The 24,322-nt window shown below is 43.6% G+C and overlaps 3 protein-coding genes across 3 annotated transcripts; 2 read left to right on the forward strand and 1 right to left on the reverse strand.

The window, feature by feature from the left end:
- The first annotated feature begins 45 nt into the window (after positions 1–45).
- LOC127335250 (uncharacterized) lies at positions 46–3,506 on the forward strand. The gene is made up of 8 exons (XM_071823608.1): positions 46–693; positions 785–1,171; positions 1,270–1,423; positions 1,540–1,656; positions 1,751–1,816; positions 1,920–2,015; positions 3,259–3,321; positions 3,418–3,506. The coding sequence occupies exons 4-8, from the start codon at positions 1,572–1,574 to the stop codon at positions 3,504–3,506; spliced, it is 399 nt and encodes a 132-aa protein (XP_071679709.1). The 5' UTR covers positions 46–693; positions 785–1,171; positions 1,270–1,423; positions 1,540–1,571.
- Positions 3,507–3,743: 237 nt separating this feature from the next.
- Positions 3,744–6,817, forward strand: LOC127313714 (G-type lectin S-receptor-like serine/threonine-protein kinase At2g19130). The gene is made up of 2 exons (XM_051344190.2): positions 3,744–4,296; positions 4,396–6,817. Exons 1-2 carry the CDS (start codon positions 4,140–4,142, stop codon positions 6,735–6,737), a joined length of 2,499 nt encoding a protein of 832 aa, XP_051200150.1. The 5' UTR covers positions 3,744–4,139; the 3' UTR covers positions 6,738–6,817.
- A 12,841-nt stretch (positions 6,818–19,658) lies between these two features.
- LOC127305479 (uncharacterized) lies at positions 19,659–23,096 on the reverse strand. The gene is made up of 4 exons (XM_051335927.2): positions 22,424–23,096; positions 22,123–22,307; positions 21,931–22,024; positions 19,659–21,410 (listed from the first exon to the last, which is right to left on the reverse strand). The coding sequence occupies exons 1-3, from the start codon at positions 22,938–22,940 to the stop codon at positions 21,980–21,982; spliced, it is 747 nt and encodes a 248-aa protein (XP_051191887.1). The 5' UTR covers positions 22,941–23,096; the 3' UTR covers positions 19,659–21,410; positions 21,931–21,979.
- Positions 23,097–24,322: the final 1,226 nt, after the last annotated feature.

A 24,322-nucleotide genomic window follows, 5' to 3' on the forward strand; every position in this document is an offset into this window, starting at 1 on the left:
TTTTTAATGGATTTTAACTTTCCACATGTATTTAACTTGCAGTCTAAGAAGTCAAGGATGGAGAATGCAGACAGTAAAGTGTGTACAAGGTACTCTGGAAAATTGTTTTCAACTGTAATCAAAGCATTGACTGATAAGCAGATTTCTGTAATCAAACTCTATGGAATGGAATGCATGTTGAAGTTTGTAAAAATAGATGTGCCTCTTAGATTTGTGAAATGGATAGCAAGTGTTTTTGACACCAATTCCTCAGAAATTCAGTTAACAAAGAAATTCATTCCTGTTAATAAGCAAACAATCCATAATATTTTGGATCTTCCTATTGGTGGAATTGAGCTTGTCCCTGATTGCGAAGCTGGCCGTGAATTTATGTTGTCTCATTTCAAAGTAACTTCCATTCCAAATGTCAACTTCTTTGCCAACAAGCTAATCTCCGGGGAAGAGTTGTCAGATGAAGATATTTTCATTTGCTTCTTGTCAGTTTGTTTCACAAGCTTCTTGTGTCCAAACTCAAGCCTATTACCAAGCACCCAGTACTTTCACATTTTCAAAGATTGTAAAAGTTTTGCGAGATATGATCTGTCCAAGTTTGTATATGACTGGCTAATTACTAGCATACGAAGTTTCAAGCTGGCGACAAAGAAATTATCAAAACGCACAATCACTTTTGGGGGGTGCCACTATGCTCTAGCTGTGAGTGTTTTATTCTGGTCCTTTATCGTATAATAGCTGTCCTAGTTGTCCATTTTTAATGCACTAACTTCGAATTTGTTTTCTTTCTTAGGTTTCATATCTTGATAGTGTCGAATTTGGATTAAATTCACTCCCCAATGAGTATCCACGAATACTTGTTTGGAAAGGTAACAGAATTAGGAAATACTCTGAGATGGATAAAACTAGCAGGAACTCATTTGGAAAAAGGCCATTAAAGCGATTGGTTCCTGCCTCAGTTTACCAGGTTCTCTAAATGTATTTTTATTTTTCTTTTTTCTGAAAATACCATGCTAGTGTTCTATATCTTACACATTTGCTTTTTACCAACTTATTTTTCTTCAAGGTCGAAAGGTCAATTGGAAAGGATTCATGCAAGAAGTTTTCAAAAACTTTTAGTTCTCCTTTCAACCTCAATGGCAAGCTTAAGGCTTTGTTTTCATCTTTCCTTACTAATGAGGTAATTGTACTATTCTATTTCTTTTAAATTGTTTACCTATTATCCTCACTGGTTATGGTACTAGTATTTTTCATTGTCCCTCCTTTGTGTTTTAAAAGGTCATTGATGATATTGTACAAATCATACACACCAACAATATTGGGAAACCTAAAGATTTTGAAGCCTGGTCACATTCTTTAGTATGCGACGTGCTTAGTTGTTTGCAAAATTCCCAGCATGCTCCTGAGCCTTCATGCAGCAACAATTCAATAGGTTAGTTTCATATTTTTCCACATTTTATTTTTTTGTAAGAACTTTTGCTACACAACCTTTTCTGCCACCTCCTACGAGTTCCTTTTGTCTCATTTTTGTTGATTTAATTGGTACAGGAAATCTTTTTCAATTCAAATTTCCTCACGGAATGCAAAACAATAATCCAACTACAAGAAATCTGAAACCAGCAAATAACAATGACAATGATAAGGCGACAAAAGTTCGCAACGAAGGTATTAATTTTCATTTGTGCTTGTTTTCTATATTTTTCTTCTAGGTTACACATAAATATAAATTATACATAGTTTAACATTAAAATTTGACTAGGGATTCAAGAACCAAACAAGCGACATAACATTTTTGATACGACAGACATTCCTGACTTAGATAGTGGTAAGTTTGTTACTCCCGCAGATGTGTTCTTTTTTTCCAGTGCTCTTGTCTGTTGCTTCATACTGATTATACATGCACTGTTTTATTTTTTATGTTAACAAAGGTACTATAAGTAAAGGGAAGCTTGCATCCGGTAAATACCAACATTTGGCGAAGCTATTATCCAAACATAAAGATCATACACCGCTTGACAAACCTGGTACATATTCTCTGTTTTTCCCATATCAATTTACATCAATTTTTCCCATAAATCTCATGTAAATATAGTGTAAATCAAGTGTACATGCAGTGTATATTGCATTCTAGGTGTGTATATTTCGAATGATATGCATTCTAGGGATCGTTGTATATATATGAAATGCATAAGCATTCTAGCCGTTGTTGTGCATATATGAAATGAATGAGCAGGAGCTCGTTGCCACCATGACTGTCCATGTTCAGGCCCTACTACTTTTGCGCTTTGCTGTTGTTTTCGCACATCCACGCAGTTATCTCTCTGTATCACCAACCCAGGTCTCAACACACCATGGCTCCGTTCGTTGTCGTCGACAGTTTCATCAGTAAACTGGGCGTCCTCCAGCTCTGCTTCACAAGAACAGCCGCGTCCCTTTTCCTATCCGTTCGTTGTTGTGTATATTTGGCTGGATCTCTTCTTTTTGTTCCTGGACACTCGAGATCAGCACCAAGTACCAGCAGCAGTCTGGCTGCCTTTTTGTTTTCGTGTTCCCCGTTCTCTTGCAAGCGTTCCACATACACAAGCACAATTCCTTGTTCCAATTGCTAGCTATGCACCACGATCAAATGATCCAGCAGGTTAAAAACCTCACTTCTATCTAGTCAAAACGAATGGCATCCTGTTTCACTTTTTGTTGTTTTTACAAGGTTTTGTGCCCAGTTTTAAAACATCACCAAAACCAAACGTTTGTGATGTTCCTTGGTCAAATTTAAGCAGAGCACGGCTGAAATCACCAGGAGACGCACACCTTTCTTCTTTCTTTGTATCTGTTCAGTTTCAGTTAACACTTGCTCTTTTCGTCAGTTAAAATTCAGATGAGTGGGCAGTCACTTTGCACTGTCTAGTCTCAATATACAAGCTAAATCTGAAAATCTGAAAAAATATTTGCATGAACGACACCCATGTAAATCCAGTGTAAATACATCAAATTTTCCAGTAGATCCTCATGTAAATCCAGTGTATATGCAGTGTACATCCTGTGTGTGCATTGTATATGGAATGTAAATACATCATGGTAGATTCTAACTGTGGTGAATTTTAGTTGTTCTCTCTGGCTAGGCGGCCATCTTTTATGACATTATCTAACTATACATATGTTTCTACAGTGTACACATTTGTAAAATGCAGTGTATGCATATGTTAACTAGCTAGCTAGCTTTTGAGGGTAGATCTCTTATGACTCAGTCTTATATTTTTGTAATTACAGATAATCCAGAAACAGAAAGAATTTCCAAACCACCCATGGTACATTCATTTCAAACAAACAATGGTAATTTGGTAATTTCTGTAATACATTTGTACATTTGTAGATTTTCCCTTTTTGCGTAGGCTTCATGTCATGAACATTACAAATTTCGCTTTTCAGGAAAACCAGTTCCTATTTTGTCAGACAAAGGGCCGGACAGAAGAACCAGAAAACAACTTTTTGGGTCTTTTTTGACTGCAGACATTTGACAGCTGTCATGTTCTGATTGGTTTAATTTTTCGAGTGATGGCCAAAAGGAAAACACTCGATTGCCAAATAGATAGTCCTGTGGTATTTCACGCAAAGTTGCATCCTCGTAGTGAACAATTGATATGTTTTTGAAACTTTGAAATCAAGTTTTCGATTTTTTTAAAAAAATATCAAGGTACCTATTGCCCGTACAAAGTCGCCGCCTATTTCTTTTCGTGGGGAGGAGCCGTCGGCTGCATAGATAGAGCAGAACACCTTCGGTAGCAGCCAGGACTCTAGAAGCTGAAGCAGAGAGACCAGTCAATCATCTGGTGGTCAGCTAAGAGCGCTTGAATGTTCAGCAATCGCCTACCTCCGGAGAGACACGCAAAATCCACCAATCACAGTAATGCTAGGCGCTCCCTTCGCCGGTCTAACAGGTTAAAATCCACCGCGACTCGTTCCTCCGCAGCAACAGTTTCTGTGGTTGACTAACACTCGGCAGCCTCACTAAGATGGACGGCTGGACGCGCCACCGTGCCGCTCGACTGATATCGACTGAGTGTTCAAATAGCTGGTGCCATTGCACTGGCAGGAGAAGAGATACAGGTTCTGGTCGCCGATCGACTTAATTCGCAACAGCAGCCGACGAGATGGAATCAGGGGCGCTTCTCCTGGGCGTGTTTCTCGCGCTGCTCTGCGTGGGTGTCGTGCGCGCGGCGGACACGGTCGCCGTGGGCCGGCCGCTCACCCTTGGCCAGACGCTCGTCTCTCCCGGCCGCAAGTTCGCCATGGGATTCTTCCAGCCTGGTGAGTCCACGATGCATATCTGCATGACATTGCTCGACCGTGTATGTTCGGTGTGATCGATGTGATACTTATCGCTATGTTCTTTTTATTTTCTGCCAGACGGAGGAGCCGCCGGAAGCTGGTACATGGGAATCTGGTACCACAACATCGCCGTTCAGACGCCGGTTTGGGTGGCCAACCGCGACACGCCGGTCTTCGATCCATCCTCGTCACGGCTCGCCATCACGCCCGACGGCAACCTCGCTCTATTTGACGGCACCGGCTCGATCGCTTGGTCCACGAAAGTTAACACCAGCGCCATAGCCAACGCAACAGACACGGTCGCCGTCCTTCTCGACACGGGCAACCTCGTGTTATCGCCAGCGTCCAACGCCTCCGCGGTGCTGTGGCAGAGCTTCGACCACGTCGGCGACACGTGGCTCCCCGGCGGGAAGCTCAGGCGCGACAAGCGCACCGGCGAAATACAGGGGATGTTCTCGTGGAGGGCGCGCGGCGACCCCGCGCCGGGGATGTACGCCCTCCAGCTCGACCCGTCCGGGGCGCCGCAGTACGTGCTGGTGGCCAACGGCACCCGAGAGTACTGGCTTACTGGCAACTGGACGGGCAAGTTCTTCACCGGCGCCCCGGAGGTCGCAGCGTCGAGCGGCAGCTCAGGGTACAGCTTCGCGTTCGTGGACAACGACGAGGAGAGCTACTTCACGTACAACTTCGCCGTCAACACGACGGTGTACCGGTTCGTGATGGACGTGTCGGGGCAGGTGAAGGGGTGGTTCTGGGTGGAGGCCACGCAGGGGTGGAACCTGGTGTACGCCGAGCCCAAGGCACGGTGCGGTGTGCCCCGCGGCTGCGGCGCGTTCGGCGTCTGCAGCGCCGGCGAGGCCACGGCGTGCGACTGTGCCCGGGGCTTCCGCCCGCGGAATCCAGCCAACTGGGGCTCCGGCGACTACATCGACGGCTGCGTGCGTAACGCCCAGCTGCAGTGCGCCAAGAACAGCAGCGGTGGCGTCGACACTGCTACCGGCTTGAAGAAGGAAGGCCAGGACAAGTTCCTCCGCATGGATGGCATTGGGTTCCCGGATGACGGTCGAGTAGTGGGCGCGGCGAGCACCGGCGACTGCCAGAGCGCGTGCCTTGGGGACTGCACGTGCTCCGCTTACGCGTACAACACCAGCTGCTTCCTGTGGCATGGCGACCTGCAAACTTTGCAGGCCGGTATCGGCGATGACCAGGCCGGCGCGGGAAGCCTCTACCTCCGGCTGGCCGCGTCGGAGATCCCAGGCGCGAGAAGCCACAAGTGGCGGAACATCAAGATCGCCGCCGGTGCACTTGGCATCGCCTGCTTCGTGGTCGCCGCCTCCATTCTTCTAGTTCATACGACAAGGAAGAGAAGAACAGCGAGAGTCAACGGTCTCGCCGTCGGCGATGGCTGTGTGAGCTACAAGTACAGTGACCTGCAGTACCTGACCAAGAACTTCACTGACAAGATCGGTGCCGGCGCCTTCGGGTCGGTGTTCAAGGGTCAGTTCTCCGACAGCACCGTGGTGGCCGTCAAGAAGCTGGAGGGGCTCCGGCAAGGCGAGAAGCAGTTCCGCGCGGAGGTGAGCACGCTGGGCACCATCCAGCACGTCAACCTGATCCGCATGCTCGGGTTCTGCTCCGACGGCGGCGCCGACCGGAAGCTGCTGGTGTACGAGTACATGCCCAACGGCTCGCTCGACCGCCACCTGTTCCGCAAGACGTTCTACGTCCTGAGCTGGCAGGTGCGGTACCAGGTTGGGATCGGCGTCGCCAAGGGGCTCGCCTACCTTCACGAGAGGTGCCGGGACTGCATCATCCACTGCGACGTGAAGCCGGAGAACATCCTCCTCGACGCCGACTTCGCGCCCAAGGTGGCGGACTTCGGGCTCGCCAAGCTCGTCGGCCGGGACTTCAGCCGGGTGATCACCACCATGCGGGGGACCGTCGGATACCTGGCGCCTGAGTGGATCAGTGGCGAGGCGATCACGGCCAAGGCCGACGTGTTCAGCTACGGGATGATGCTCTTTGAGATCGTGTCCGGGAGGAGGAACTTCGAGCAAGGGGAGAGGCGGTTCGTGGCGTCGTCGTCGGCATGCGCGACAGGCGCGGAGGAGCAAGCTACGACGACGACGGCGTTCTTCCCGTTGCTGGTGGCGCGGAGGCTGGCGAAGGAGGAGGACATGATGGCGCTGCTGGATCCCGAGCTGGAAGGGGACGCCAGCGCCGACGAGATGAGGAGGTTGTGCAAGATAGCCTGCTGGTGCATCCAGCGCGACATCGACGCTCGGCCGACGATGGCGGAGGTGGTGCAGGTGCTAGAGGGGTTGACGGACATCGAGATGCCACCGGTGCCACAATTCCTTGAAGTGCTAGCGGGACAAGCGATACAAGAGTCGGTCTACCATAGCACGGAGCAGCGTTAAGCTCTTTTTCCGCTCATGGTTGGGAATGTCAGCAACTTTGTTAAACTACTGGAAAAAAAAAATTACTAAGTTTCAGCTAACTGAGATGTAGCTTATGTCTCAGTCACGTGCTTCACCGTTGAATTTTGTTTCAAAAGTTAAAGATTCGTGTTTACACTTTATTTAGATCCATATTAAAACACACTAATGTAATTCGATTGAGAGATAAGTTAAGTCTCAGTCGACTAAGCCTTAGAAACACCCAATATAAAAACGAAAAAACATCTGTCCCATGTACGAAACATCCCGTTCATGTATGCACCATTAATTTTTATGTGGTTGCTTTGAGATTTGTATTTGTAGAGAATCTTTTGCATGCATATAGTACTCTCTCTTTTTGTTTAGTACATGGATTTAATTTTTAGTGCCAGGATTTAAAAGAGCCATATCTATTGAAATATATATCAAATTGGCAATTTATTTAAACCTGTGAAATTATTTCAATGATATGTAAATAAGCCTAAATACGGTTCTTTTCGTCAAAATTTTAATTTTAATTTCTGAAACACAATTAAACATAATGATAAACAATAAAACTTGATTGCTTCAAAGTAAAGTTTCACCATTTTTCATCATTTTCATCAAGTTTTAGTAGTTAAATTTCAAAAACTATCAAAATATATTTAATATTAGCTTTTTTGTAGCTCTCTTCACTAGAAACCAAAATATTCAAACGATTTTCAAATTGAACTTCTGGTTTCAAAGTTATGGATTTTTAAAGTTTACAGCTAAAGTGTGCAACGACAGGAATAAAGTGACACATATCTGAAAATTGTGAGAGAGAAAGGATGGGTCTGTGCATGGAAAATGTCGCTCTCCAAATAAAATTACATTTTTTTGTGCCGATATAGAGAGCTATCTTGATTAATAAGGATAAACATTTCTTTTGAAAAATATGCCACGGAAAATATGCACACACCTTTATTTAGATTTTATTCACCAAAGATCTGTCAAAATCATACATTACAAAACTCGAAAAGGCGCCACTCAACACCTATACTACTACTGTAAAAGCATATATTAAAGAACCCAAAGCCACCACTCAACACCTACAAACTCGAAAATGGGTGAAGAACATGTTGTCAAGGCCTTATGTCTTAAAATACCACAACGCCCGACCAGCTAATTACTGCAGGAATCACTGAGTCACTCTATGATAAAAGAGGATCACATGTCCCTTGTAAAAAGACCCTCGGCGAGGACCTCGTGCAGTCGCTTCAGAAGCCTTCAACACTGTCAACCACAAGATCATCGTCGGAACAAAGATATGCATACCCCTTGTCATCCATGCTGTCGACGTCGTCATGGTGCCACACAGCGCATCCACCTTGCGTGAGTCCATCACATCTTGTCCGTCACTGAGGCCCTGCTACACAACATCGTCAAGACTCACTGTTATCGGCATGTCACATGCACACCACTCCACCTCTTGCCTCTACCATCCAACTACTCCTCCAAAAATGATGTCCTCAAGAGATAGAGAGATGCCGAAAGCGCCGCCATCTTTCGATCAAGGATACCCAGATCTAAGGGTATCCCCTGGAGCAACACAAGTGAGTACACATTGGGTATAGTTGTAAGGGTACATTGTCTCTATGTGTGTTTTTGGTAGTTAATGACAATCTATATGGGTTACTATTTTCATTGATTTCATTTGAAAGAATATTTCATAGGTAGTTTTTGTAGTCCATGTGTTTGATTCAAGTGTGGATGCCGTGAAGTTAAAGATATACCTTGAGTATTGGCATCAAGATCATCGATTTAAAGAGAAGAATATGATATTATCAAGATCTTGAGAGTTTGCTTCCAAGAATTCAAGATATGGCTCTATGCTGATGACGAGGGTTAGTCACGGAAATATCCATGGACATGGACTTTGAGTTTGTTTTAGGTTTATTCAGTCTAGTTCTCAATTCCTTCCAAGATCATGCTTGTGATATGCTCCACACTAACTTCATGTTCTTTGAGTCTCTCGGTGATATGTTTCCAATCACAACACGCATCATACGCCAAAGAACTCTTACAGTTGATATGATTGAACAACTTACATGAAAAATAGAACACGTTGTCAACAGTTCTTGAATAAACTAGCCATCTACGATCACGTACCTCTCCATTGTGCATTTGTCTAGAGTAAAGCAAATATGAAAAATGTATCATCTTAGAATTTGAAGGAAACGTAATATTCTCTTCTTTGATATGATCCTTCTCCACTAATATGTCCCTTTATTTGTTACCAAGAGTAGCCTAATTTGTCGGGTCATAAATATCCACACTAACTGGAACTGGTTCATCATCAGCACTAGCAGATTTATCATGATGATCACTCACATTGTCACTATCCGCGTTAACGTGAACGCCATCCTCTGTACCAACATCGTCCTCTACATCAACATTAGTATGCCCCCCAACAACTAGCGCCAACTCATCTGGATTGCTCGAAGTGCTCGCGTTGCTCTTCAAAAATTTAAACATAGACTCTCTCTGTGATTCTATTAACTTTTTTCTTGTTCTCTACTTTTTCTTTTCTTAGCACCGCATTCAGGCGCCATAATCAGTTAACCTCGCTGGTATAAATAAGAACAACAACAACTAATCAAAATTTAGAACGTGAATTAGAGCATATAGTAGAATTTCAAGAGAACTCCGGCAGGTGTTCTTGCCTTCTATCTTAATCCCATGCCGGATTGAGGATGGCCAGAATGGGACTGCGCTGGCTGACGTCCGGCGGACTAGCAGGCAACATCGCAACTTGGAGGAGGGAAGCAGTCAGCAGATCGCCCCGCGGTCAAGATCACCGAGAGCGAGGGAAGGACCCAGGCGGTCTGGGCGATAGCCACGAACTACGAGATGGTAGGGAATCGGTGCGTTGGGTGAATTGGTGATACGCGTACAGCACGCGACCGTTGGGAACCCCAAGAGGAAGGTGTGATGCGTACAGCGGCAAGTTTTCCCTCAGTAAGAAACCAAGGTTAATCGAACCAGTAGGAGCCAAGAAGCACGTTGAAGGTTGATGGCGGCGAAGTGTAGTGCGCCGCAACACCAGGGATTCCGGCGCCAACGTGGAACCTGCACAACACAACCAAAGTACTTTGTCCCAACGTAACAGTGAGGTTGTCAATCTCACCGGCTTGCTGTAACAAAGGATTAGATGTATAGTGTGGATGATGATGTTTGCAGAGAACAGTAGAACGAGTATTGCAATAGATTGTATTTGATGTTAAGAATGGACCGGGGTCCACGGTTCACTAGAGGTGTCTCTCCCATAAGAATAAGCATGTTGGGTGAACAAATTACAGTTGGGCAATTGACAAATAAAGAGGGCATGATCATGCACATACATGTTATGATGAGTATTGTGAGATTTAATTGGGCATTACGACAAAGTACATAGACCGCTATCCAGCATGCATCTATGCCTAAAAAGTCCACCTTCAGGTTATCATCCGAACCCCCTCCAGTATTAAGTTGCAAACAATAGACAATTGCATTAAGTATGGTGCGTAATGTAATCAACAAATACATCCTTATGCATAGCATTGATGTTTTATCCCTAGTGGCAACAGCACATCCACAACCTTAGAGGTTTCTGTCACTCCCCCAGATTTAATGGAGACATGAACCCACTATCGAGCATAATATTCCCTCTTGGAGTTACAAGCAAAAACTTGGCCAGAGCCTCTACTAGTAATGGAGAGCATGCAAGATCATAAACAACACATAGATAGATTGATAATCAACATAGCATAGTATTCCATATTCATCAGATCCCAACAAACACAACATGTAGCATTACAGATAGATGATCTTGATCATGTTAGGCAGCTCACAAGATCCAACAATGATAGCACAATTAGGAGAATACGACCATCTAGCTACTGCTATGGACCCATAATCCAGGGGTAGACTACTCACACATCACTCCGGAGGAGACCATGGCGGTGAAGAGTCCTCCGGGAGATGATTCCCCTCTCCGGCAGGGTGCCGGAGGCGATCTCCTGAATCCCCCGAGATGGGATTGGCGGCGGCGGTGTCTCTGGAATGTTTTCCGTGTCGTGGCTCTCGGTACTGGAGTTATTCTCGACGAAGGCTTAAGTAGGCGGAAGGGTAGGTTTAGGGGCGCCACGAGGGGCCCACACCACAGGCCGGCGCGGCCAGGGCTTGGGCCGCGCCGCCCTGGTGTGTGGCGGCCTCGTCGCCCCACTTCGTTTCCTCTCCGGACTTCTGGAAGCTTCGTGGAAAAATAAGATCCTGGGCGTTGATTTCGTCCAATTCCGAGAATATTTCCTTACTAGGATTTCTGAAACCAAAAACAGCAGAAAACAGCAACTAGCTCTTCGGCATCTCGTTAATAGGTTAGTGCCGGAAAATGCATAAATATGACATAAAGTATGTATAAAACATGTAGGTATCATCAATAAAGTAGCATGGAACATAAGAAATTATCGATACGTTGGAGACATATCAGCATCCCCAAGCTTAGTTCCTACTCGTCCCGAGTAGGTAAACGATAACAAAGATAATTTCTGAAGTGACATGCCATCATAATCTTGATCAATACTATTTGTAAGCACATGTAATGAATGCAGCGATCAAAGCAATGGTAATGCAATGAGTAAACAATTGAATCATATAGCAAAGACTTTTCATGAATAGTACTTTCAAGACAAGCATCAATAAGTCTTGCATAAGAGTTAACTCATAAAGCAATAATTTCAAAGTAAAGGCATTGAAGCAACATAAAGGAAGATTAAGTTTCAGTGGTTGCTTTCAACTTGTAACATGTATATCTCATGGATATTGTCAACATAAAGTAATATAATAAGTGCAATATGCAAGTATGTAGGAATCAATGCACAGTTCACACAAGTGTTTGCTTCTTGAGATGGAGAGAAATAGGTGAACTGACTCAACATAAAAGTAGAAGAAATGCCCTTCGCAGAGGGAAGCATCGATTGCTATGTTTGTGCTAGAGCTTTGATTTTGAAAACAAGAAACAATTTTGTCAACGGTAGTAATAAAGCATATGCATCATGTAAATTATATCCTACAAGTTGCAAGCCTCATGCATAGTATACTAATAGTGCCCGCACCTTGTCCTAATTAGCTCGGATTACCTGGATTATTACCGCAATACATATGTTTTAACCAAGTGTCACAAAGGGGTACCTCTATGCCGCCTGTACAAAGGTCTAAGGAGAAAGCTCGCATTGGATTTCTCGCTTTTGATTATTCTCAACTTAGACATCCATACCGGGACAACATAGACAACAGATAATGGACTCCTCTTTAATGCTTAAGCATTCAACAACAATTAATATTCTCATATGAGATTGAGGATATTTGTCCAGAACTGAAACTTCCACCATGGATCATGGCTTTAGTTAGCGGCCCAATGTTCTTCTCTAACAGTATGCATGCTCAAACCATTCAACTCATGGTAAATCGCCCTTACTTCAGACAAGACGGACATGCATAGCAACTCACATGATATTCAACAAAGAGTATTTGATGGCGTCCACAGGAACATGGTTATCGCACAACAAGCAACTTATAAGAGATAAAATGCATAAGTACATATTCAATACCACAATAGTTTTTAGGCTATTTGTCCCATGAGCTATACATTGCAAAGATAGAGGATAGAAATTTTAAAGGTAGCACTCAAGCAATTTACTTTGGAATGGCGGAGAAATACCATGTAGTAGGTAGGTATGGTGGACACAAATGGCATAGTGGTTGGCTCAAGGATTTTGGATGCATGAGAAGTATTCCCTCTCGATACAAGGTTTATGCTAGCAAGGTTATTTGAAACAAACACAAGTATGAAGCGGTACAGCAAAACTCACATAAAAGACATATTGTAAGTATTATAAGACTCTACACCGTCTTCCTTGTTGTTCGACCCTTACTAGAAATTATCTAGACCTTAGAGAGACCAATTATGCAAACCAAATTTTAGCAAGCTCTATGTATTTCTTCATTAATAGGTGCAAAGTATATGATGCAAGAGCTTAAACATGAGCACAACAATTGCCAAGTATCACATTATTCAAGACATTCTACCAATTACCACATGTAGCATTTCTCGTTTCCAACCATATAAAAATTTTAACGAAGCAGATTCAACCTTCGCCATGAACACTATGAGTAAAGCCTAAGGACATATTTGTCCATATGCAACAGCGGAGCGTGTCTCCCTCCCACACAATGAATTCTAGGATCCAACTTTATTCAAACAAAACAAAACAAAAGCATACAGACGCTCCAAGCAAAGTACATAAGATGTGATAGAATAAAAATATAGTTTCACTAGAGGAACCTGATAATGTTATCGATGAAGAAGGGGATGCCTTGGGCATCCCCAAGCTTAGACGCTTGAGTCTTCTTAAAATATGCAGGGGTGAACCACCGGGGCATCCCCAAGCTTAGAGCTTTCACTCTCCTCGATCATATTGTATCATCCTCCTCTCTTGATCCTTGAAAACTTCCTCCACACCAAACTCAAAACAACTCATTAGAGGGTTAGTGCACAATCAAAATTTACATGTTCAGAGGTGACATAATCATTCTTAACACTTCTGGACATTGCACAAAGCTACTGAAAGTTAATGGAATAGAAAAATCCATCAAGCATAGCAAAACAGGCAATACGAAATAAAAGGCAGAATCTGTCAAAACAGAACAGTCCGTAAAGACGAATTTCTAAGAGGCACCAGACTTGCTCAAATGAAAATGCTCAAATTGAATTAAAGTTGCGTACATATCTGAGGATCACTCACGTAAATTGGCAGAATTTTCTAAGTTACCTACAGAGAATTCAGCCCAGATTCGTGACAGCAAGAAATCTGTTTCTGCGCAGTAATTCAAATCTAGTATGAACCTTACTATCAAAGACTTTACTTGGCACAACAATGCGAAAAAACTAAGATAAGAAGAGGTTGCTACAGTATTAACAACTTCCAAGACTCAAATATAAAATAAAAGTGCAGTAGTAAAATCATGGGTTGTCTCCCATAAGCGCTTTCTTTATAGCCATTAAGATGGGCTCAGTAATTTTAATGATGCACTCCCAAGAAATATGAGTTGAAGCAAAAGAGAGCATTGATGTCTACGGGTGCTTCTATTCTTGTAGACAGTGTTGGGCCTCCAAGAGCAGAGGTTTGTAGAATAGCAGCAAGTTTCCCTTAAGTGGATCACCCAAGGTTTATCGAACTCAGGGAGGAAGAGGTCAAAGATATCCCTCTCATGCAACCCTGCAACCACAAAGCAAGAAGTCTCTTGTGTCCCCAACACACCTAATACGTGCACTAGTTCGGCGAAGAGATAGTGAAATACAGGTGGTATAAATAAGTATGAGCAGTAGTAACGACGCCAGAAAAGTGCTTTGCTGACGTGTGGTTGATGGTGGTAATATTGCAGACAGTACATATGCAGTAGAACAGTAAACAAGCAGCGATAGCAGTATTTGCGAACAAGGCCTAGGGATCATACTTTCACTAGTGGACACTCTCAACATTGATCACATAACAGAATAAATAAATAGATGCTAGACTCTACACTCTCTTGTTGGATGATGAACACCACTAACTGTGTAGGATTACACGAACCCTCAATGCCGGAGTTAACAAGCTCCACAATATTCGATGTTCATATTTAAATAACCTTAGAGTGCATGACAGATCAACACAACCAAACCAAGTACTAACATAGCATGCACACTGTCACCTTCACGCTACGAAAGGAGGCATAGATCACATCAATACTATCATAGCAATAGTTAACTTCATAATCTACAAGAGATCACAATCATAGCCTACGCCAAGTACTACACGATGCACACACTGTCACCATTACACCGTGCAGGAGGAATAAACTACTTTAATAACATCACTAGAGTAGCACACAGATAAATTGTGATACAAAACACATTGCAATCATAAAGAGATATAAATAAGCACTTCACTATGCCATTCATAACAGTGAATAAGTATTCTGTGAAATATAGCTTAAGAGACCCACACGGTGCACACACTGTCACCTTTACACACGTGGGACAAGGAGTCTCCGGAGATCACATAAGTAAAATCCACTTGACTAGCATAATGACATCTAGATTACAAGCATCATCATATGAATCTCAATCATGTAAGGCAGCTCATGAGATTATTGTATTGAAGTACATAGGGAGAGAGATGAACCACATAGCTACTGGTACAGCCCTTAGCCTCGATGGAGAACTACTCCCTCCTCATGGGAGACAGCAGCGTTGATGAAGATGGCGGTGGTGTCGATGGAGGAGCCTTCCGGGGGCACTTCCCCGTCCCGGCGGCATGCCGGAGCAGAGAGTCTTGTCCCCCAGATCTTGGCTTCGCGATGGCGGCGGCTCTGGAAGGTTTCTCGTACCGTGGCTTTTCCGTGTCGAGGTTTTAGGTCAGGGACCTTTAAATAGGCGAAGAGGCGGCGTCAGAGGATCGAAGAGGCGGTGAGATGATAGGGCGGCGCGGCCAGGGCCTGGGCCGCGCCGGCCTACCTCCTGGGCCCCCTGTGGGTCCACTCTGGCGACTCTCGGGTGTTCTGGATGCTTCCGGGGATTCTAAGATCTTCGGCGTTGATTTCGTCCGATTCCGAGAATATTTCCTTACTAGGATTTCTGAAACCAAAAACAGCAGAAAACAGCAACTGGCCCTTCGGCATCTCGTCAATAGGTTAGTTCCGGAAAATGCATAAATATGACATAAAGTATGCATAAAACATGTAGATATCATCAATAATGTGGCATGGAACATAAGAAATTATCGATACGTCGAAGACGTATCAGCATCCCCAAGCTTAGTTTCTGCTCGTCCCGAGCAGGTAAACGATAACAAAGATAAATTCTGGAGTGACATGCCATCATAAACTTGATCATACTATTGTAAGCATATGTAATGAATGCAGCGATCAAAACAATGGTAAGTGACATGAGTAAACAAATGAATCATATAGCAAAGATTTTTCATGAATAGTACTTCAAGACAAGCATCAATAAGTCTTGCATAAGAGTTAACTCATAAAGCAATAATTCAAAGTAAAGGCATTGAAGCAACACAAAGGAAGATTAAGTTTCAGCGGTTGCTTTCAACTTGTAACATGTGTATCTCATGGATATTGTCAACATAGAGTAATATAACAAGTGCAATATGCAAGTATGTAGGAATCAATGCACAGTTCACAAAAGTGTTTGCTTCTTGAGATGGAGAGAAATAGGTGAACTGACTCAACATAAATGTAAAAGAATGGTCCTTCGCAGAGGGAAGCATTGATTGCTATATTTGTGCTAGAGCTTTTATTTTGAAAATAAGAAACAATTTTGTCAACGGTAGTAATAAAGCATATGTATTATGTAAATTATATCCTACAAGTTGCAAGCCTCATGCATAGTATACTAATAGTGCCCGCACCTTGTCCTAATTAGCTCGGATTACCGGGATTATCGCAATGCACATGTTTTAACCAAGTGTCACAAAGGGGTACCTCTATGCCGCATGTACAAAGGTCTAAGGAGAAAGCTCGCATCGGATTTCTCGCTATTGATTATTCTCAACTTAGACATCCAAACCGGGACAACATAGACAACATATAATGGACTCCTCTTCAATGCATAAGCATGTAGCAACAATTAATTTTTCTCATATGAGATTGAGGATATATGTCCAAAACTGAAACTTCCACCATGATTCATGGCTTTAGTTAGCGGCCCAATGTTCTTCTCTAACAATATGCATGCTCTAACCATTAAGTGGTAAATCTCCCTTACTTCAGCCAAGACGGACATGCATAGCAACTCACATGATATTCAACAAAGAGTAGTTGATGGCGTCCCCAGGAACATGGTTATCGCACAACAAGCAACTTAATCAGAGATAAAGTGCATAAGTACATATTCAATACCACAATAGTTTTTAGGCTATTTGTCCCATGAGCTATATATTGCAAAGGTAAAGGATAGACATTTAAAGGTAGCACTCAAGCAATTTACTTTGTAATGGCGGAGAAATACCATGTAGTAGGTAGGTATGGTGGACACAAATGGCATAGTGGTTGGCTCAAGGATTTGGATGCATGAGAAGTATTCCCTCTCGATACAAGGTTTAGGCTAGCAAGGTTATTTGAAACAAACACAAGGATGAACCGGTGCAGCAAAACTCACATAAAAGACATATTGTAAACATTATAAGACTCTACACCGTCTTCCTTGTTGTTCAAACTCAATACTAGAAATTATCTAGACCTTAGAGAGACCAATTATGCAAACCAAATTTTAGCTCGCTCTATGTATTTCTTCATTAATAGGTGCAAAGCATATGATGCAAGAGCTTAAACATGAGCACAACAATTGCCAAGTATCAAATTATCCAAGACATTTTACCAATTACTACATGTAGCATTTCCCGTTTCCAACCATATAACAATTAACGAAGCAGTTTCAACCTTCGCCATGAACATTAAAAGCTAAGAACACATGTGTTCATATGAACCAGCGGAGCGTGTCTCTCTCCCAAACAATCATTTATTCAAACAAAAACAAAAACAAAAACATACAGACGCTCCAAGTAAAGTACATAAGATGTGACCGAATAAAAATATAGTTTCAAGGGAGGAACCTGATAATGTTGTCGATGAAGAAGGGGATGCCTTGGGCATCCCCAAGCTTAGACGCTTGAGTCTTCTTGATATATGCAGGGGTGAACCACCGGGGCATCCCCAAGATTAGAGCTTTCACTCTCCTTGATCATGTTGTATCATCTCCCTCTCTTGATCCTTGAAAACTTCCTCCACACCAAACTCAAAACAACTCATTAGAGGGTTAGTGCACAATCAAAATATACATGTTCAGAGGTGACACAATCATTTTTAACACTTCTGGACATTGCTCAAAGCTACTGGAAGTCAATGAAACAAAGAAATCCATCCCACATAGCAAAAGAAGCAATGCGAAATAAAATGCAGAATCTGTCAAAACAGAACAGTCCGTAAAGACGAATTTTATTGAGGTACCAGACTTGCTCAAATGAAAATGCTCAAATTGAATGAAAGTTGCGTACATATCTGAGGATCACTCACGTAAATTAGCATAATTTTCTGAGTTACCTACAGAGAATTTTGCCCAGATTCGTGACAGCAAAGAAATCTGTTTCTGTGCAGTAATCCAAATCTAGTATCAACCTTGCTATCAAAGACTTTACTTGGCACAACAAAACACAAAACTAAGATAAGGAGAGGTTTCTACAGTAGTAACAACTTCCAAGACACAAATATAAAACAAAATTACTGTAGCAAAATAAACACATGGGTTATCTCCAATAAGTTCTTTCTTTATAGCCATTAAGATGGGCTCAACAGTTTTAATGATGCACTCGCAAGAAATAGTATTTGAAGCAAAAGAGAGCATCAAGAAGCAAATTCAAAACACATTTAAGTCTAACATGCTTCCTATGAAAAGGAATCTTGTAAATAAACAAGTTCATGAAAAGCAAAGTAACAAGCATAGGAAAACTAGACAAGCTCAACTTCAAAATTTTAAGCATATAGAGAGGTGTTTTAGTAACATGAAAATTTCTACCACCATATTTTCCTCTCTCATAATAATGTCCAGTAGCATCATGAGCAAACTCAACAATATAACTATCACATAAAGCATTCTTATCATGAGTCTCATGCATAAAATTATTACTCTCCACATAAGCATAATCAATTTTATTAGTAATAGCGGGAGCAAATTCAACAAAGTAACTATCATTATTATTCTCATCATCAAATATAGGAGGCATATTGTAATCATAATCAAATTTATCCTCCATAACAGGCGGCACCAAAAGACTACTATCATTATAATCATCATAAATAGGAGGTAAAGTATCATCAAAGTAAATTTCCTCCTCAATGCCCGGGGGACTAAAAAGATCATACTCATCAAAACCAGCTTCCCCAAGCTTAGAATTTTCCATAGCATTAGCAACAATAGTGTTCAAAGCATTCATATTAATAACATTCCCATTAGCATGCATATAAAGTTCCATAGGTTTTTTAATTCTTTCTTCAAACACATCATGTCCTAATTCAAGATAAAGTTCATAAAGATCTCTCATATTTTTGTTGTTTTCCATTATGCCTAACTAGTGTAACAAGAAACAAAAAAATGCAATTGCAGGATCTAAAGGAAATAGCTTCGAGCACAAACACAATGGCGCCAGAAAAGTAATGTTACCTGGAACCGGAGTATGAGTGCCTTTTACCTTTCCTCCCCGGCAATGGCGCCAGAAAAGTGCTTGATGTCTACGGGTGCTTCTATTCTTGTAGACAGTGTTGGGCCTCCAAGAGCAGAGGTTTGTAGAACAGCAGCAAGTTTCCCTTAAGTGGATCACCCAAGGTTTATCGAACTCAGGGAGGAAGAGGTCAAAGATATCCCTCTCATGCAACCCTGCAACCACAAAGCAAGAAGTCTCTTGTGTCCCCAACACACCTAATAGGTGCACTAGTTCGGCGAAGAGATGGTGAAATACAGGTGGTATAAATAAGTATGAGCAGTAGTAACGGCGCCAGAAAAGTGCTTTGCTGGCGTGTGGTTGATGGTGGTAATATTGCAGACAGTACAGATGCAGTAGAACAGTAAACAAGCAGCGATAGCAGTATTTGAGAACAAGGCCTAGGGATCATACTTTCACTAGTGGACACTCTCAACATTGATCACATAACAGAATAAATAAATAGATGCTAGACTCTACACTCTCTTGTTGGATGATGAACACCACTAACTGTGTAGGATTACACTAATGTGACGCCCCAAAACCGGTACCATGAGGATCCCAGTGAATTCGCCGAAATCCGGCCGATATCGATTTTAGGAGACGCACCACCAAGCGCCTCGTACACGCCGAAGCATGCACGCGATGCGGGTGGAATCAATCACGAGCGGTAACATTACAACAGGATTACAATAGAGCCCACAAGAAACAAATATATATTACAACAACGACTCCAACGAGTCAAGATACAAATAGGTACATACAAAGATCCAAACCATACAAAAGATCAAATACATCCGAGTACGGACAAGATACAAATTGGACTAAGAGTCCTGAAGATAACCAGTGGCGTCCATAACCCTGCCCAGGCCAAGCCGGAAGGGTAACCTTGCTAACGTCGTCTTCATCGAACATATCTTCATACCTGCCCGGTTATATCCCGTAGAAGCAGCAATAAGTACGGGTTCGTACTTAACAAGACTTCAAGACGTATAAGCATTCGTCAACCAGTCGTCCTTTGTACTTGAGGCACGCAGGGGACTTAGAAGACGCAAGAGGAACGTCATAGGCAATATGGTGGGGTTAAGCGGCAGCGCGCAAGCACTAAAAACCTATAGAGACACTCTACAACAGTCGTCTATCAGAGAAGGTGAGAGAGCGCATAACTAACAGTTCTATACTCTACAAACATAACACAGCCGATGCGTTCCCCCTTCGCCAAGAAGTACTTACAAGGGCACTCACACGGTTGACCAGTTTTAACCATTTATTGTTGAAGTTGTACTACCTTACTACGCAAGTTATTATTAATAAATAACAGGTGTAAGTTGTCTATGGTCGAGTCATACAGCTCCAAGTCGTCCATAACCGCGGACACGGCTTATCGATAAGATTTTACCCTGCAGGGGTGCCCAAATGTGCCCACACGCACGATCAACCCAACCTAGCAAGGGAAGGATATCACGACTCGCACTCTCCTTCACGACAACAATGTCCAGGAAGCCACCTAACTAAGTTGAACCCGAATCGAAGTCCGGCCGACTCTCCGAGACGGACCTAGCTGTTTGCGACCACGACTTCCGAGGGTCAAAACACACACTGGGGCGAATGACCCGCTTCAGCACGCAATAAACGCTCGTGCCGCACCTATACGTGCATACCAGAAACAAGGGATACAAGGCACCCAGGGGCTTCCCAAAGTAAATAAGTAACAAGCTGGCATGCACGCAATAACAAATGGTAAAACATTACGAACTAGTTGTGGCCACTGGACAAAGCTGTAGATTCCGGCAGTGGTCGAGGGGAGACCCAGAAGCATACCCACGTGTGGTTAGAGCGCTCAGTCTCGGAACAGATAACAGGAACTCGGGTCCTAAGCTTTAAAGAAACACAAGTGAGCCGCCATAAAACGAGCAACTGACCCACCGATGTCTCCGCTTAACAATTATTAACAAGTAACCATGATACTTCCACAGATATAACCATGTAGCATGTGTCATGATTTCCCAACAGATAACCCGATAAGATTGCGGTAACGGTAACGAGATAAAACAGCACTAGCATGCACTACGACTCGCAAGGCAGACCCGATAACCAAACAATAGTTGTAGGTGGTTTGGTGGAGGCAGTATAGGCTGCTTGAGGTAACAAGTGGAAGGGATACGTGACAAGAACGCAACTCAAGGATAGCATAAGGGAGAAGGCAAAATAAAATAGGTGAGCGACTTCTGCAGGGGCAGAAGTATAGGGGAAAATGCTTGCCTGTTAAAGCTTGCCGAGGAACATCCGGAGAACTCGTCGTATCTCGCAACACCACTTCGCGATCCTATCCGGGAAGAAGCAAATACTGGACAAACAATGGATGCAAGTCTTACTTCTACGGATAAAGAAGATCCAGCATGATCAAGATGATATGCATGACATGCATGATATGGCAAACATGATGCGGCGATGCAACTTATCCAAATTAATCGGAGTCGGAACCCCGGTCAAACAAATTAAGGTTGGAGTAGCATTTCTACCGGCAAATTTAATGGTTGATTAGCATGACATAAGAAGGCAGGGGTGAGCTACTTCAATATTAAACGGAGCGGGGAAACCTTAGGTGGACATCCGAAATACTCCGCATATATGTGGGGTGAACATGCATAACTATCAACGCGTGACATGATGCGAGATGCAAACAAGCATATAGATGGTATATTAATGTTCTTCATATTTTTGTGATAAACTTTCATATATAAAACATTTTATTTTGAGTTATAGTTTGAGAGATATGAATTTATCAAGTTTAGGCATTTTATGCAATTTTCAGAAAAAACTGTAAAACCTTTGTTACTCTGAAAAAGCTTGTCTCAGAGATTGACCTGCGGGACCAAAGAAGAAGCTGACTGGTACTGGATGCTACTATATTTGTCACCGGAGGAAGATTAGCCCAAGACACTGACGGGTGGTACCCATCTGTCAGCAGAACAAAGAATAAAAGGATTAAAAATGGATGGCTTTGCATGTGCTGGGAATGGATCACGGGATTGATGCATGCATTGGATGGAACGAACCAGCTGGGCGAGATCACGTACTGCATCAAACTGAACCAACAAAGCAGCTCTTTGCCTCCTGCTGCACGCGATTCCCACGGATGGAGGAGCGACGGGAGCAGACGGAGCCAGCCGGCCAGAGGCGTCGACGGCGGTCTGCGCTTGGCCATGCCGTGGCTTGGATACTGACGGACTTTGCTGGCCTGCTGCATGCGCGAATACAACAGCAGCATCAACACGAGATCAAACTCGTTTCCATGCCGACCATGCAAGGAACGACAGCAAACAGAGGGATAGAGCTAGATGGGTAAGCGATGCTCACTGTGAAGGGGATGGCGTGGAGCGCCACGTACGTCCTCGAGAAGCCGGATGGAATTGGTGACGAAGAGGCCGAGAGAGACAGCGAGCGCTCGCGGCTGCTGAGGGCGGACATGGTCGTGGACGTCTGTGATGGAGCGATGACGGAGACTTTGCCGAGGCGCCGGGACCGGGACGACGCGCAGGACGCGCGCGCGGTAGAGCACGTCGGGAGCATCTTGGTCGAGCAGACGCCGGCGTTCGCAGAGCTTGGCGGTGCACGCGAGGTCGACGAAGAGCAGCGCCGGAGAACTTGACGGACGTACTGGTTGGAGTTGAGACGCGGACGAGCACGAAGGAGGCCCAGGTGGCGTTGGTGAAGCTCGGGGAGGTGGAGGACACAAGGCTAAGACGCAGTTCCTGTCGACGGGGTCGCAGACGTCGGAGACGACCTTGACGGCGCGCGGCCGCGAGCAGCGGAGGCTGGCCGGTGTTCTGGACGCCGAACGCGGGACGATCTTGGAGACCGAGGAGGCGAGCATGGAGGTCGAGGACGTTTGCGTCGTGAGGCTGCAGGAGCTGCTGCCGGCGACGTCGATCTTGGCAGAGTCGAGCGGGATGAAGCGGCCGGAGGCGAGATAGAGGAGGAGCGGAGAACCAGGGAAACAAACCACCAGAGGAGAAAGTGGCGGCGGGGAGGAAGGAGCAGCGAGCTAGGGTTGCAGGGCTAGCACCGGTTGATTTTATAGGAGGGGGAACGATGCGTGGTGGCCGTCCCATCAGTCAACAGGGTAACGTGGACACCATGGATGAGCTGCCGTACAGGAAGAAGAGGATGCCAGGGGGGTTCGGTCGAGGTTGGGCTGCTTCGGTGGATTAAAATAGGCTAAGGTGGGCTTTGGTTTGATTTGGGCTGATGGTGGAGGTGGATACAAAGCAGGAGATGGACTAGACTGTGAGCAGCCGGTCATTTCTCCAAAATCCAGGAAGTTGCAATTTGCAAAGAGATAGCAAGATACACAAAGATAAAGGAAAAGAGGAAGAAGGATAGAAATCAAAGAGAGAAACAAATTGAGAGACGGTTTTATATAGATCCATCTGAGAGAGAAAACAAAATATTTAAAATGACAATTTTATTTTGTTTTGATAGTTTTGTTTCAGGGTTTGTTAAATGAATAGAAAGAGGAGTTTTATTACATAAACCATATGAGAGGAAAAAATATTGAAATAGGGTTTTACGAAATAATTTTATTTGTTAAAACATGGATGATATGATGCATGATGCATGTTGATGCATAAAAAGAAAAACAACAAATAAAATCTAATAGGGTGTTTTTCCTGGGCCGTTACAACTAACCCTCAATGCCGGAGTTAACAAGCTCCACAATATTCGATGTTCATATTTAAATAACCTTAGAGTGCATGACAGATCAACACAACCAAACCAAGTACTAACATAGCATGCACACTGTCACCTTCACGCTACGATAGGAGGCATAGATCACATCAATACTATCATAGCAATAGTTAACTTCATAATCTACAAGAGATCACAATCATAGCCTACGCCAAGTACTACACGATGCACACACTGTCACCATTACACCGTGCAGGAGGAATAAACTACTTTAATAACATCACTAGAGTAGCACACAGATAAATTGTGATACAAAACACATTGCAATCATAAAGAGATATAAATAAGCACTTCACTATGCCATTCATAACAGTGAATAAGTATTCTGCGAAATATTGCCTAAGAGACCCACACGGTGCACACACTGTCACCTTTACACACGTGGGACAAGGAGTCTCTGGAGATCACATAAGTAAAATCCACTTGACTAGCATAATGACATCTAGATTACAAGCATCATCATATGAATCTCAATCATGTAAGGCAGCTCATGAGATTATTGTATTG

This window comes from Lolium perenne, chromosome 1, assembly GCF_019359855.2.
Source record: "Lolium perenne isolate Kyuss_39 chromosome 1, Kyuss_2.0, whole genome shotgun sequence".
NCBI lineage: Eukaryota > Viridiplantae > Streptophyta > Magnoliopsida > Poales > Poaceae > Lolium > Lolium perenne.

What these genes read in the sequence shown, in the direction of transcription:
- LOC127305479 (XM_051335927.2), bottom strand. Translation starts at nt 22,940, where the DNA reads ATGCTCGCCTCCTCGGTCTCCAAGATCGTCCCGCGTTCGGCGTCCAGA. An exon ending in TCCACGCCATCCCCTTCACA is followed by an intron (nt 22,308 to 22,423) that starts GTGAGCATCGCT and finishes TCGCGCATGCAG; the next exon opens with CAGGCCAGCAAAGTCCGTCA. An exon ending in TACGTGATCTCGCCCAGCTG is followed by an intron (nt 22,025 to 22,122) that starts GTTCGTTCCATC and finishes TTCTGCTGACAG; the next exon opens with ATGGGTACCACCCGTCAGTG.
- LOC127313714 (XM_051344190.2), top strand. Translation starts at nt 4,140, where the DNA reads ATGGAATCAGGGGCGCTTCTCCTGGGCGTGTTTCTCGCGCTGCTCTGC. An exon ending in CATGGGATTCTTCCAGCCTG is followed by an intron (nt 4,297 to 4,395) that starts GTGAGTCCACGA and finishes ATTTTCTGCCAG; the next exon opens with ACGGAGGAGCCGCCGGAAGC.
- LOC127335250 (XM_071823608.1), top strand. Translation starts at nt 1,572, where the DNA reads ATGCAAAACAATAATCCAACTACAAGAAATCTGAAACCAGCAAATAAC. An exon ending in GACAAAAGTTCGCAACGAAG is followed by an intron (nt 1,657 to 1,750) that starts GTATTAATTTTC and finishes AAATTTGACTAG; the next exon opens with GGATTCAAGAACCAAACAAG. An exon ending in CATTCCTGACTTAGATAGTG is followed by an intron (nt 1,817 to 1,919) that starts GTAAGTTTGTTA and finishes ATGTTAACAAAG; the next exon opens with GTACTATAAGTAAAGGGAAG.